The sequence below is a fragment of the Coloeus monedula genome, assembly GCF_965178545.1.
Source record: "Coloeus monedula genome assembly, chromosome: 3".
NCBI classification, from domain to species: Eukaryota; Metazoa; Chordata; class Aves; order Passeriformes; family Corvidae; genus Coloeus; species Coloeus monedula.
Window position 1 is genome coordinate 104,521,618 of NC_138783.1, and position 12,715 is coordinate 104,534,332.

The 12,715-nt window shown below is 38.9% G+C and overlaps 1 protein-coding gene across 2 annotated transcripts in view; it reads right to left on the reverse strand.

The window, feature by feature from the left end:
- SH3KBP1 (SH3 domain containing kinase binding protein 1) overlaps positions 1-12,715 on the reverse strand; it is a 213,199-nt gene that overhangs the window by 73,514 nt on the left and 126,970 nt on the right. For both annotated transcript variants that reach the window (XM_082279426.1, XM_082279425.1), the window contains one exon: positions 10,156-10,352. In XM_082279426.1, coding sequence (XP_082135552.1) covers positions 10,156-10,352 — 197 coding nt within the window. The remainder of the gene's footprint in view (positions 1-10,155; positions 10,353-12,715) is intronic.

The following is a 12,715-nucleotide window of genomic DNA, read 5'->3' on the forward strand; positions in this document are numbered from 1 at the left end:
CTCCTAACTTCCCATTTGCAATGACAAAACATCTCTTCAGCAATTTCAGAACTGCTTAAATGGAAAATTACTTCTGTTCCTGTTTCCAGCTGTTGAGCTCTATTTAGAAATTACCTGAGCCAGCACCAAATGTCTCATACAGCTACCCATGCACTAAAACTACCAGGTGTTAAGGAGACCACCATCAGTCTTCAAACCACAGATGAAGAATATCTTCATTAGCATTATGCAACTCACCAGAGAAATCTGTGCTATCTTAAATAACATTCAAAGAAATAAGTAGGTAAACCATGCAATGCAAAATTTTTGGTTTAACCTCTTGGATGGAAAAGGGGGTAGAAACACAACCATGAACAGTGAAACATCATTCCCACTAAAATTCTGGGTAGCGTGGAGAGCAGAACAGCGCACATTTTGCTTTTCAGTGTTCTCCACAGCTAAACCTCTTCTACCAGCAGGTAAGTGCAGATTCTAAAGCTGTTTTAACTTCATATTTTGACATGGCCTTAAAATTTGAAATTATGGGCAGAGAAGGGACTGGAGAGGTTTTTTTCCTACTAACATGCTTGAAGTGTTGGACAGGAGAGAAACCTATATATCTTAACTTGCCTACTTTAAAACATCAGTATTTCTGTAAAATTTGGAATCCTGATATTTGATGCTGTCAGGCTGTCAGTTTCAAAACATTAATGAACTAAAAATCTGCCTTCCTAAAAGGTTAATGGTGAGAAAGTGAACATAAGAGTTTAGATTAGATAGATGCTGCTGAAACAAATGGAGCGAGACATATTAGAACCACTGATGAGTAAAAACACTTTAGTAAATGAAATAAAAGGCAAACGCAGAATGAAACCCACACAGCATGCTCCCAGCTGCCTGATCTCAAAGCTCTGGAAGTGTGCACATCAAAATCAGCTCGATGAACAAGCTCATTTTCTTTTTCCCTCAAGCTGCAGATTTGTTATGCTAGAAGGTGCTTTCGTAACAAAAGTATTTTTTTGAGCAGTAAGTCTTCTTTCTTCCCTGCTTTATTTTTCATTCTCCTTTTTTACTTTCCTTCACATTAAATGTAAAGAAAACAGTTCCCCTTGCTCTCTTTGCCATGAATTTTACCATTTGCAGGTGGCCATTCACAATTAATTTCTATCTCTTCTAGGAAAAATACTTCAGTCAGTCTGCACTGAGTGAATGAAATTCCTTCCTACTCTCCCAGGAGAACCATGCCTGTCTAGATTGCAGCTGGTAACTCGCATGATCCAGATTGCACCATCCAGCTTAGAAATCGCAGTTATAAAACCTCCCTCTTTTCCAAAAATTGTTGAACCTTACAACTGCTGCATGAATCTCCACTTCCTTTAGCAGCAGTAAGGAAAGCAGTGCAGCTTCTTCCATCTCAGAGAAGAATAAAAAAATCTATGAAAACAGCAAGCAGGGAATGTCTCTTCTTTAATATCTTCCTCTTTAATGTGGAAACATTATTTCTTTGCTCTTTTACGAAAGTTATGATGTTGTCAACAAACTGAAAAGTAGCTGTTTAATGATATTTTTCAAATTCAATTACTATAAACAAAAGAACAAACCCATACTGTCATGCAAATTATCCTAGATTTAGTGCTGACAACAAATATTTCTTCCATTTTAGAACTATACTTCTTTTCTCCTCAGATTAACTTTCATTTTTTAGTTTTGGGGGGTTATTCCCCTCACCTTACATCATGGAAATAAGAAGTTACTGAGGAAGAACAGGGAGACATTTTTATTTTAAACACTTACAGGGAAGACTGCAGAGCAACAAGTGACTCAAAACACAAATGGAAAATGACTATTATCATGTGTTTCAGCTTTTCTTTCCAGCAAGTGCTTTAGGTACAGAGACTGCTGCAGAAGAAAGTGTCAGCTGTCCATGTGGAAGACTCTGCTCTTTGGGTGGCCAGTGCGTGGCAAAGAGCCCGGCACCCAGCAGAAAGCAGCCCCTGCTTGGCTCCCAGTCCCTGCTGCATCAGGACTTCCTCCCCAGGAGCTGCCCTCTCTCCCCTCTCCTTGGCTTTTATTGGGAAGCTTTTATAAAGACCTTGGTCAACTAACTGTAATAATATAAGCTCATATCTCTAGTATTTAGGGACTATTTTAGAAACACAGAATGCCAACAACCTCCTATAGAAACACACAAAAAGCGTTAAAAAGGCATCTTAGAAACTTGGCCTACAGATTTTTTATCCTACCAAGTGCCTGGCTGCTCCTTTCACACTCCTCCTTTCCTCCTTCCTCTTTTCTTTATTTAAGGCAGAAAAAAAGAAAGAAACATGGCACATTTTAGAAGTAAAAACAACTCAAAAAACTTGCTGCTTCATTTCTGCACACAGCTTACTGACTTTAGCTGTGAAAAGCCAAAGTTGAGGGAAATGTACATTTTTGTACTAAGAGCTCCCAAAGTATCTGCAAATAATTAAACAGTTTACTTGGTATGTCTCCATTCAGCTTTCTATAAAATTTTACAAGCAACAGTTGATTCTAGCTGCTTTTTCTCAGGGGGGAAAAAGATATATAAATATAATTTTCTAAAACACTCATTCACATCAATTTTCCTCACTTGGACAAATGTCACCGCATACAGAAGAGGAATTAGCAAAGCTCTTCCTTTTTCTCCCGCTAAGAAGAAGTACAGTTTTGTTAGTGCATATAGGAAGGAAAAAACAGGGGGTGGGGGTGGTGAATTTTCACTTACTAAGCAAACATTTGAAAGAGCAACACATCCAAAGATTTTAAACTCATCTTGCTTAACTCTAAAGTTGTATTATTCTTTAGAGTATGAAAATTTAAACCACATCATATAGAAATAGAAAACATCTGCACAAGTTTAATGGCCAAACAGGCAGAAGGGAAAAACCTCAAGCTAAATAGAGCCAGGAGAGAATATGTTTTTCACAAAAAGTAAAACCCCATATTCTAATATGGACCTCCATAGCAGGAATGGATTTCAGGATCCTCAGAACTCTTCTCCCTTGTTTCCTTTTTACCTACCCAGCATCTCCAAAGTGTGCAGAAGAACCAGAAAACCCTACAGTCGAAACCTGTGCTCTGCAGAGTATATATTATGATACAGTTTTAAATAGCCACAGAAAAAAAAGCCCAACTAATTGTAAAATAAATACCTCCTCTCCCATTGTGAAGCCAAGCTGCCTTTCAGCAGCTTGAAGTGTCCAAGAAGAGTCCTGGAGTCCTGCCCCTTCCTTGCATGAGCTCAGTTCAGCAAGAGCGGGAGCCCAGCCCTGACACTGAGTCACGGGCCGGGCCATCCCTGGGAAACAAAAGTCCCACTTGTTTATTTCACAGGAAATCTGGACCTTTTCCTACCTCTGCTCACTCACAGCAAGAAGTTTCCTCTCCTTTCCCAAGCCAGCTTAGTCTTCCCTGGCTTCTTGAGACCACCAACTAGGAAAAGCAAGGATGTGAGTGACGATTTACAGAACTTCTGTGAACAGCCCAGGCAGAAAGTTTTGCAAATTACTTTATTGGAAAATGAGCTTATGACAAATTCTGAATGGATCAGTCTTTCTGGTGGGGGGGAAAAAAGGTTGAAATTTCATGTAACTTATGACTTTGTTTTGGCTTTTGTTTTTGAAAAAAGATGTTCAAGAAACTGAAATATCATTAACATGATGGCCTGTTCCACTAAAATCTTATAAATTCTTAATGTTGTCTCCCTACAAAAATTCAACTTTAAAATGACTGAATAAGGGCAGGGAGGGGGAAAGACACAAACGATTTGGAAGAAATTAAAGATTTATATTTAAGCAAGCCACAAGATACTATACGCTCTCAATTCCATTTGACTATTAAAAAATAATCCTCAATTAGGAAAATATAAAGAAAGAAAACATTTCAGAAAAATTCCACAAGCTAATAAAGCTAAACATACAACAAAAGATGAGGGCATAGATTTCACCTTTCAGGTTATATTCAGTTTGGTTTACATTCATCAGCCTATTTATGTAATTTTCAAAGTGGTGTAAGCAGATTTTAAGGTGGGTAAATTTTTGCGTAACTCTATTCAATTTTCAAAGTTAATGTGTGCTAAGAATATCAGAAGTTATTTCATTAGGAATTCTTTAGCATCTTGTCAAAGTTAAAAAGCTTACCAACTCAGATGTAGTAATAAAAAATCGGTTATATTATCTAACAAAAACCCAAATGGGGCAAGAAAGAAAAGTACATTTTACTTAGGAACACTAAGACAGTTTATAAACAACTGTTTACCCCTAAAGTCTTGATTACACTAATTTAAATCTTTTCATATCAAAGTATATAAATTAATTTTGCTTGGGTAGATTTTATTGCTATTAATAAACATATCATATCGATTCAGGAATCAGTTCTCTTGAAGCTCATCAGACAGTAACAAAGCTAGCTTGCCTGTCAGGACTGTTATTTTCTGAAGCACTTTCTGTGTACTGTTGAAACATGAGACAAATGTTCCTAGAAATTCAGTTTATGTCTCCATCAGGTATCTCTGGAACTCAGGAAATCAGCTTTATTTTAAAATAGGAAAGCAAAGCATTTTGGGGTTTTTAACAATTCTTCTTTTAGAACGCCTGTTGGGGTAAAAGGCCTGGTAATGGTACAGACTCAAACTCAACTAAAAATCAGAGATTTACAGTGACTTGCGAGCTAACGATCACCAGCTGGATGCAGAGCAACTTACAATATATAGACTTTTATTGCCATCCTATTATGAAATAAAATTGCATTAGCTTAAACCTACACATCCTGTTTTTCTGACTGGAGCGCCCTAAGATTTCCTAATCAAAACCATGACTGAAATAACAGGAGTTTTCCCTCCCAGAGAGCACTCCTCCAGGAGAGCTCAATCTGGCAGAAGCTCAGTGCTGTGCCTCAGAAGAACAGATCAGACCTTCCACATTGCTTTTAGGAATAACTTGTAGTACTATCAATACTTCTTACACTACTCTGCTTCTATTTTAAGATGTTCTTCAAGCAGCTCAAGTCAGAAACATGAGTTGAAAATATTTTCATGCATATGTTTGATGTGTTACTCTCACACTGACAAATTTTTTCTGAATAGAGTCCCACTGTATACATGTAAAGTGTCGTGGCATGGACAACAACTAACTTGCAATTATTTAGAGTCAAATATCTGCTTTAATCTAAAAAAAAAAAAACCTAACAAAACATCACAAGCAGCACAAACCAATGTGTGGGTAACCTCCTTCGCTGAAAACCAGTAATGCAGGCTGCTGTGTAAGCTGAACCATGCCATCGGTGCCTGGACAACTCTGTTCAGGCATTTTGAACATTTTAGAAACCAAACTGACAGAACATGAAAGCACAGATGGGATAGCACGGAAGGGAAGGAAGTATACAGGAGATTAGGAGTCACTCGTCGCTCACATTGCACAGTTCAGTGACTCAGCTGAGAGTCAGTGCCAGCTGAAGTTATCAAATTTATTCCTCTCTTTAAACTTAATTTTGCATTTCCCATCCTATTCCCTTAGTGCCAGTTCCTGCTTGGAGTCTGCCTCCCCAAAATGGGGCAAGCTGCTTTTCAACTGTCCCCTGTCAATCTTAATTCCCCTACCCTTCCTTCTTATTCCTCCAGAATAGGGTAGTAAATCTTCTAAAGTGTTTATTTATAATGCCCACACTGCCTCATAAACATCAGCCACCATCTGCAAACCTGTACTATTTTTTCACATAACGAAAGAAACACATAAATCCTGCTTCTACACTGCACTCAAGGAAAGTTACACCAGCAAATGAGCGAGAGCCAACTGCAGGCAGCCTTGCTCTCATGAGAGCTGCAGAAGGGGTCAGGGTCCTTCTTCCCCTGTAGCTTTCCTCACAAGATGGCACCAGAATAAATGGTTAGGACAGGGATGCCAGACTGTAGCAGACAGAAACTTCAAAGCAGAACATGAATGTAGCTTGAACAGATGAGTGCTTCCTCTGTTCCTACACAGAATTCGACAAACCGCTGATGCTTGCCACGTCTGCTGCTGCCATCGCCCATGGCTGTCTCTGAAGAAAGGAATGCCAGAAATCTGTGCTTTCAAGTGCAAAGTGCTGCACACACACTTGGTGCTCCCACTGTGTGCTCTCTGCCTCAGCAGGTGTTTTTAATAGTGTTTCTAGTCAGTACCAGGTGGTTTTGCTTGCATCCATTTTTAATCTCAGGCTTTTGAACACTGACTCCAACATTTCTATTATGGGAGCAAGCACTTCCAAAGGCATTGGAGAGGCAAAGCAAGTGGCAGTGAGCCATGAAATACAGGCACACGTGGCACACACAGCCAGGACTGGCAACGCACCATGGGTGCCACTGAGCAGGGTGGGCAGAGCTCAGGCACATCATCAGCCAGCTTAGAAACACCAGGAGGAGCCTCCAACTTGTGTCTCTCAAAGACTTCTCTTTAAATGACAACTCAAAATTAAGGGGTAAAAATGTTTTCTGCAAACAAGCATGCAGGAACTGATGGAACAGGTGTGCAAAGACAGACTGCCACCACAGTTTCTGGGTTCCCAGCTTGCTGGCTTGAAATAGAAACTCAGACCTTGCAGGCATTCAGTCTCAGACTTTACAAATTTCTATCTTATTACAAAGGACAGGTAGACTTAATAATTGACAGGAGCTTCTAGCCCTTACAGCCCTTGTGTCTACTTCCATTAGTTCTTCTCCATTTCTCCTCTCCCAAACATGCTGAATAGAAAAAAAAAAAATTTCTGTATGAATTCAGTGCTTTGCAGTAAGGATCCCTAAACACCAGTTAACTAGATCTTACAAGTTGCTGAATGTAGAGCCACGACAGCCTCCCCTTTTACATTAAATCATTACAGTGTCTGCAATACTCCCTGGGTTGATGGCTGAGTATGTAATTTACATTAAGTTTTGGCAAACAGTACTGTGATCTCATCAAGGGACGTTCATGAAATCTAGCTCTGCTCAAATTCACCACTGCTAGCCAACTACGAAAGTTTTGCCTGAAGAAAGTTACAAATACATCTCAAGTGGAAAATGTAAAAAATACTCTCAATAGTCTCTTCTGAAGTGAGGACAGTTTTCAAAAAGATAAAAATAGCTTTTAAAGACCTTTTATTTTATATTCACCTATCATGGTCTTTAGCACTTCCAAGCTGAAGCTTCAACTCACAAACCAACCCAACACAGTTAACTCAGACTAAGGAATGTATTGGTTGAATTAATTTTCCTGTACTTGTAGAGGTTTATTCTTAGACACAGGAGAGGAAAAAAAAGATAGCTTGTTAGAACATATAGATCATATTGGAAGGAAGTCCAACCTAGAAACAGAAGCTTTAGATAAGCTACTATGAAATGAAAAAGGAAAAACAGAAATAAGAATAAGCACCTGTTTAAATGTGTTGAAGATGCAGAGCAGAAGAAAGATGTGAGACAGGCATTTCTATTTGATCATAAGCTTTGTGCTACTTCAGAGTGTTACCCTGAACTTTCTCAGGAGGCACAACATGTCTATATGCATACTGTATTTCTTCTAAGAACTCATTTGTTGGTGAGCTATGACTTCAGTCATTGTGCAGCATTGTAAACCAGTTCGCTTACATTTATCAGTAATGGAAATCTGTCAGAGCTAAGCCTCAGGAATCTGATTCCGCTTATACATGGCCACGGGTCGACTCATCAGCACCAGCAGGCAATCAAATGGACTACAAAGCATAAGTATTTGATTCTTCTATTTTTCTGAAAAAGCAGAGCTCTGATAGTGCTGATCAAACTAAACTGCCACAACTGCATCATTAACTTCCCTAGGATAATCTGCCTCTGTGATTTTTAGAACAAATAACAGCTAAGCAATGAATTCTGTGCGCCAATAAAACCAGTGGGGTTTCACGCAATTCCTCAGTTTTGCCTTTTATTGAGAGTTTATTGATCACCTTAAAAGACAAGGGCGATTATATCCCACATTGTTACCAATGAGCAAACACTTGAAGCACATTAAACTGCCTGGTGATTTACAGGAGAGCCTAATGGCATCTGCTTCTGCTCAGCTGGCAGCAAACCTTTCTGCCATCATATTCCTGCCAATATTTGTGTAAAAGCCTTTTTAACACCCCAGTAATTCTGTGTGAAATATGATCTAAGCTTATGATTCATAAAATTGAAAACATATTAGAACACAAAGTGACAACACCAACAAAATAAGACCCCGCTGATTCTTCTGTAAATGGGGACTGACATTTTACATGGGAACTATCATGTCATAAATAATCCCACATTATAAAATCCTCACAGTAGCTTACTGATGCTTTTTAAAACACAACTGTTATTAGGAAATATTTTAAATCAAAAACAGTGAATGTATCATTACAGTAATATTTCATCAATAACTCTATCAAGAAGAAGCAACAGAAAGAGTTTTAGGGTCTCCAAACTTCAGAAAGAATTAAAAAAAAAAAAAAAAGAAAGAAGAAAGGCAACAGAGGAAAGCATTGTTTCTCCTTCTTCAAAAGTTTACAAGTTATTGAAAAACTAAGGCTACTTGTAAATGAGAAAAACACATAACAGGGCAAAAATCCCTTCAAAAACTACATTGCTTGAGAAAATTATGGACTGATTTGGCACTCTTCATCACACATTGCTACACTTTTGAACCAGTATGCAGAGCTCTCAGGCTAAATTGGACCTTGCTTGGAATGGCCAACTTCATGCAGGATTCTCTTGCACTCAGCATTAAATGGCAAAGAACATGGCAATGACAAAGAAGGAATTTCTTGAAGCCAGGAGAGGAGTGTTTAGCGAGGTTAATGGTCTGCAGTCCTAACTGATGTTATGTCACTGACTCATGTTTTGGTGCTGTTAGTAGACAAAGACCGTGGTGCTGAAGCCTCTGAACAGCATCTCTCAAAGATTAACCTAATCCTAGACAGGAAAAAAGCATCAACAGCAAAGATGCAGATAACATCACCTTTAGTTATCTACACATTTCAAACACAAATGATGGATTGTGTTTACAAAATGGAGCCATTATGCTCTACAAGCCATGCCAATTTTAGGAGAAATCTGAAAACACAGGAAGGAAGGTCTGTGTTACAAGTTTCCTGAAAACTGTATATTCCATTTTTGGCTGGGTACTAAACCTGTTTGTTGTTTGTGAAAAATAAAGGTAAGACTTCACATTATTATGAAGCGGGTTAAGATTTTCCTCCAAGGAATGAAGACCACTTCATAAGGACTTTGCAAAGACTTCACATGAAAACAAAGGACTCCACAAAGCCCCACATGAGTTAGGAAGTCCACCCAGAAACAGAAAGCAAGCAGAGTACCATGCAGGCTTTGAAGAAGTCAGCAATGGTCAAGCAATAATACAGTCTAGGTTTTTCATTTATTTAGATTATCCCAACTCTTCCCTACCCTCCTTATACTGAATGAAAAATGGTCACCTGCAAAATATTAACCAAATGTCCCTCAGAATAATTCACTTCAGAAGTTTCCACCTCTCTCTGCAGGACCTCCTCTTCTCCTGTACTACTGTAATTTAGGGTGGATACGGTAATAGGTGCTGTGCTATAGCACACACATTTCAGATCACTGAAATTATCTAGGTTGAAAAAATAATCCTGCAGGCCAAAAAATCTAATTGCTGTAATGCCTGTTTCTACAGACAAGTAGACAAGCATCAAGAATCAAAAGGTGAGAAGTGCCACACCAGGTACCAAGAGCCCAGGAGCTTCCTAAAATTGGGGGCAAAGAAACTGCATCATGTAACTATGCCCATAGCAGAACTCAAGGCTGTGGAAGCCTCCTAACGCTTCTCAGCATATCAGTAACTCTATACAAGTCTGACTGTTCACTTAAAGGAAGGATTTCACAGATTTTTTTTTCAGTCATGACTTCATTGGAAACCATGCACTTTTTTGTTTCCCTAAAGAACACTAGAGAGATCAATTTTTTTTTTTTTTTTTTTTTTTAAAATTTTAGCATGCCGCTAACCTCCCTGGAATCCACTTTCTGGTCTGAGGCAAAAATAAAAAAAGCAGAACCTCGTCTACAGAAAGATTAGGAAATAATGACCATAAAGCTTCAAGTTCTGGCCAGTGACAGAACTCAAAACTTAAAGATGAAAACTTCTTTAAACCAAGAGACAATTAAGGAATGACACATACCTTATCTACTGGGAGAAAGTCGTTTTCAACTTCTATTGACCTTGGTCGTAGCTTTATGGGTTTGTCTTTGAAGATATCTCCAAAGCCAACGCCTTTGACCTTTTTGGGTTGGATTGTCGTGCCTCCATTGGCTCCTTCTGATTTTGTACTGCAAGAGTCACCACCATCACTCTCAGAGCCTGTAGCATCTTTTAGGCCTGTGAAAAGGAAGGATGAAAGAAGGTGTGAAGCTCACTATTTTCAGATCAGACTGTGACTGGAAAATGATCCCTCCCACCATCCTCTGGAGGAAAATGAAACCACAAGAAAGAGGCAGAGAAGATGCTCTCTGTGCCATGCACTTATTTTTGACTTTGAAAAATGACTTTATTTCATCACATTGGTGTACTGGTTAGAAATTACACCAATCCACAAATCCACAAAACATGCATACCGCATCTTCACAAATGAGGATGGTGATTCCTTGAGTACCAAGAAAATCCTTATTCCTCAGGCAAAACCTCTTTGGAAGAGGCCTCAATAAAAGAAAGAGTTAAATTCAGCTGTAGGGCACTTATTGTATAAAGCCACCTAAAGCTAACAAGCAGGCAGATCAGGCACGCTGTACCTTAAATCTGTGTGACTCAAGCCAATTATGCAATTAGTATCTAAAGCTACGTTACCTAACTGGGAAATATAAAGCTGAAAGCTGTTCAAACAAATTTGCAATCAAATAAGCTGCATAATATGTTCTCTCCTGCAAATTTAAGCTCTCTGCAGCATAGACAGCCTCATAAGAAAAGCACCCATGCACACTATCCTCTAGGAATATAACAAATCAAAACTGACATTCAGATTTGCATTAGTTCTTCCAGTGAATAGGAAAATTTATCTGCATTTATCTGAAAAGATCTGCTGCTCGAATAGCAGAGGCCACAGATGCAATAAGGCGATGTTTCAGCCACTTTATAGAAAGGTGCAGCAGCAGGTCAAACAGCCACTGGCAGCAAAAGTGACCCACTGCAGTTTCCTTCCCCAGACCACTTAAATCTGCCTCCCTACATTAACTGTTTCCAGGAAAACCACAGCAATTGCTGCTACTACAGCACTAATTCTATCTAACAATAAGAAACACGAATCCTCACAGTTCCCTAACAACCACTCACAATGTCTCAGGGGTGGATCTTACAAGTCAAAAAAAGAAGAATTTCAAACAAGCTTGTCTTCTTAATTACTTTTATATCAAGATCAACAAAGTGATTGCAATAGATTTTCATCATGAAAAGCTTAGAATACAGATGAACCACAGAAACCAGTCAAGTCCTAAGGCCTCCAGATACAACTTCATGATCCAGGACACAAGAGGCCCATCTGTTAAAAGGGTTTCAACACCAGGGTGCTGCTAGGAAATGAAATCAGGAATTACATGTCAGATCAGGACTTCTAGCCAAAACCAGAAAAGCCACGATATGCTGCCCTGAGATTTTCTGTATCGTTAACATGAAGGGAGTATAAATGAAGAATTAGAGAAAGTTCCCAATTAGAAACAAACAGAAAGACCACAGACTAAGCAAAATACTTTGGCCCTCTAGCCTCCTGAGTGGCTGCCACACCTATTGTTGAACATCAGCAACATTTCTGTTTCTTCAGATATTCAATTCAATTCAATTCAAACAAGTTATTTGTTCCATAAGCTGTGCAGGATTGGAATTTAAATAAATATTAAGTAATTATACTACAATACTTTTCTTAAATATGAAAAAGTCTTGATTTCTTTATGTTTTATTTTTCTAAGAAGGGCCTGGGAGAAAACCTCAAATCTGGTTAATTATGATATTTATTATGGTAGTTAGAATGCTGGCATGCCCACCATCAGTGAGATAAATTCTGTGCAGTACTTCTCTTCCAGACCTCAGGAAATCAGTAACCAGGGAATTTAAGCATTGACTGCGATGCTGCCCAGTGCTGTGGTGGGCAGGAGAAGAGTGATTATCCTCAGCAGAGCCATTGCACAATGTTTCCAGCAGAAGCACTGGGAGATGCAAGGGTAAGTTAAGCCAGACAGGTATAAATCTCTTTGGGCAGTGTGGCAAAGTCACTGCCCTTTTCTTATTCCCTCCCCTTGCTGTGACCAACTGCACTTTCTCCAGCTTTGCAAATTATGAATCACTGGGGCCTTGGCTGAGGTAGAAGCTAGAACCAACTTTATTTACCACTTCTAAATGCAAAGACAACGGTCAGTAATTGACTATACTGAGTATGAAACATCCACAACTCAAAAAACTCGTTGTCTTTTCGCTGAACAAAAGATCTTGATATGGAATATTACCCTCTGGCAAAGGTTTCTACTGTCATCCTTTCCAAAAACTCAAACTTTTCTGTGATGGAGGGAAGAAGCAGTGAAGAGACCTCCCTCCAGAAGTAACTGATAAGAATCCATGACTGCTCTTAGCCACTCCCTGAAATGAACAGAAAAGCTATCTTTAAAATAGGTAATTAAAATGGGTTTTCTACATCCCTAATTGTGGAAGATGATGATGTGGACTTTGGTCAGTGGATGGAATGTGAAAATGTGAAAGTA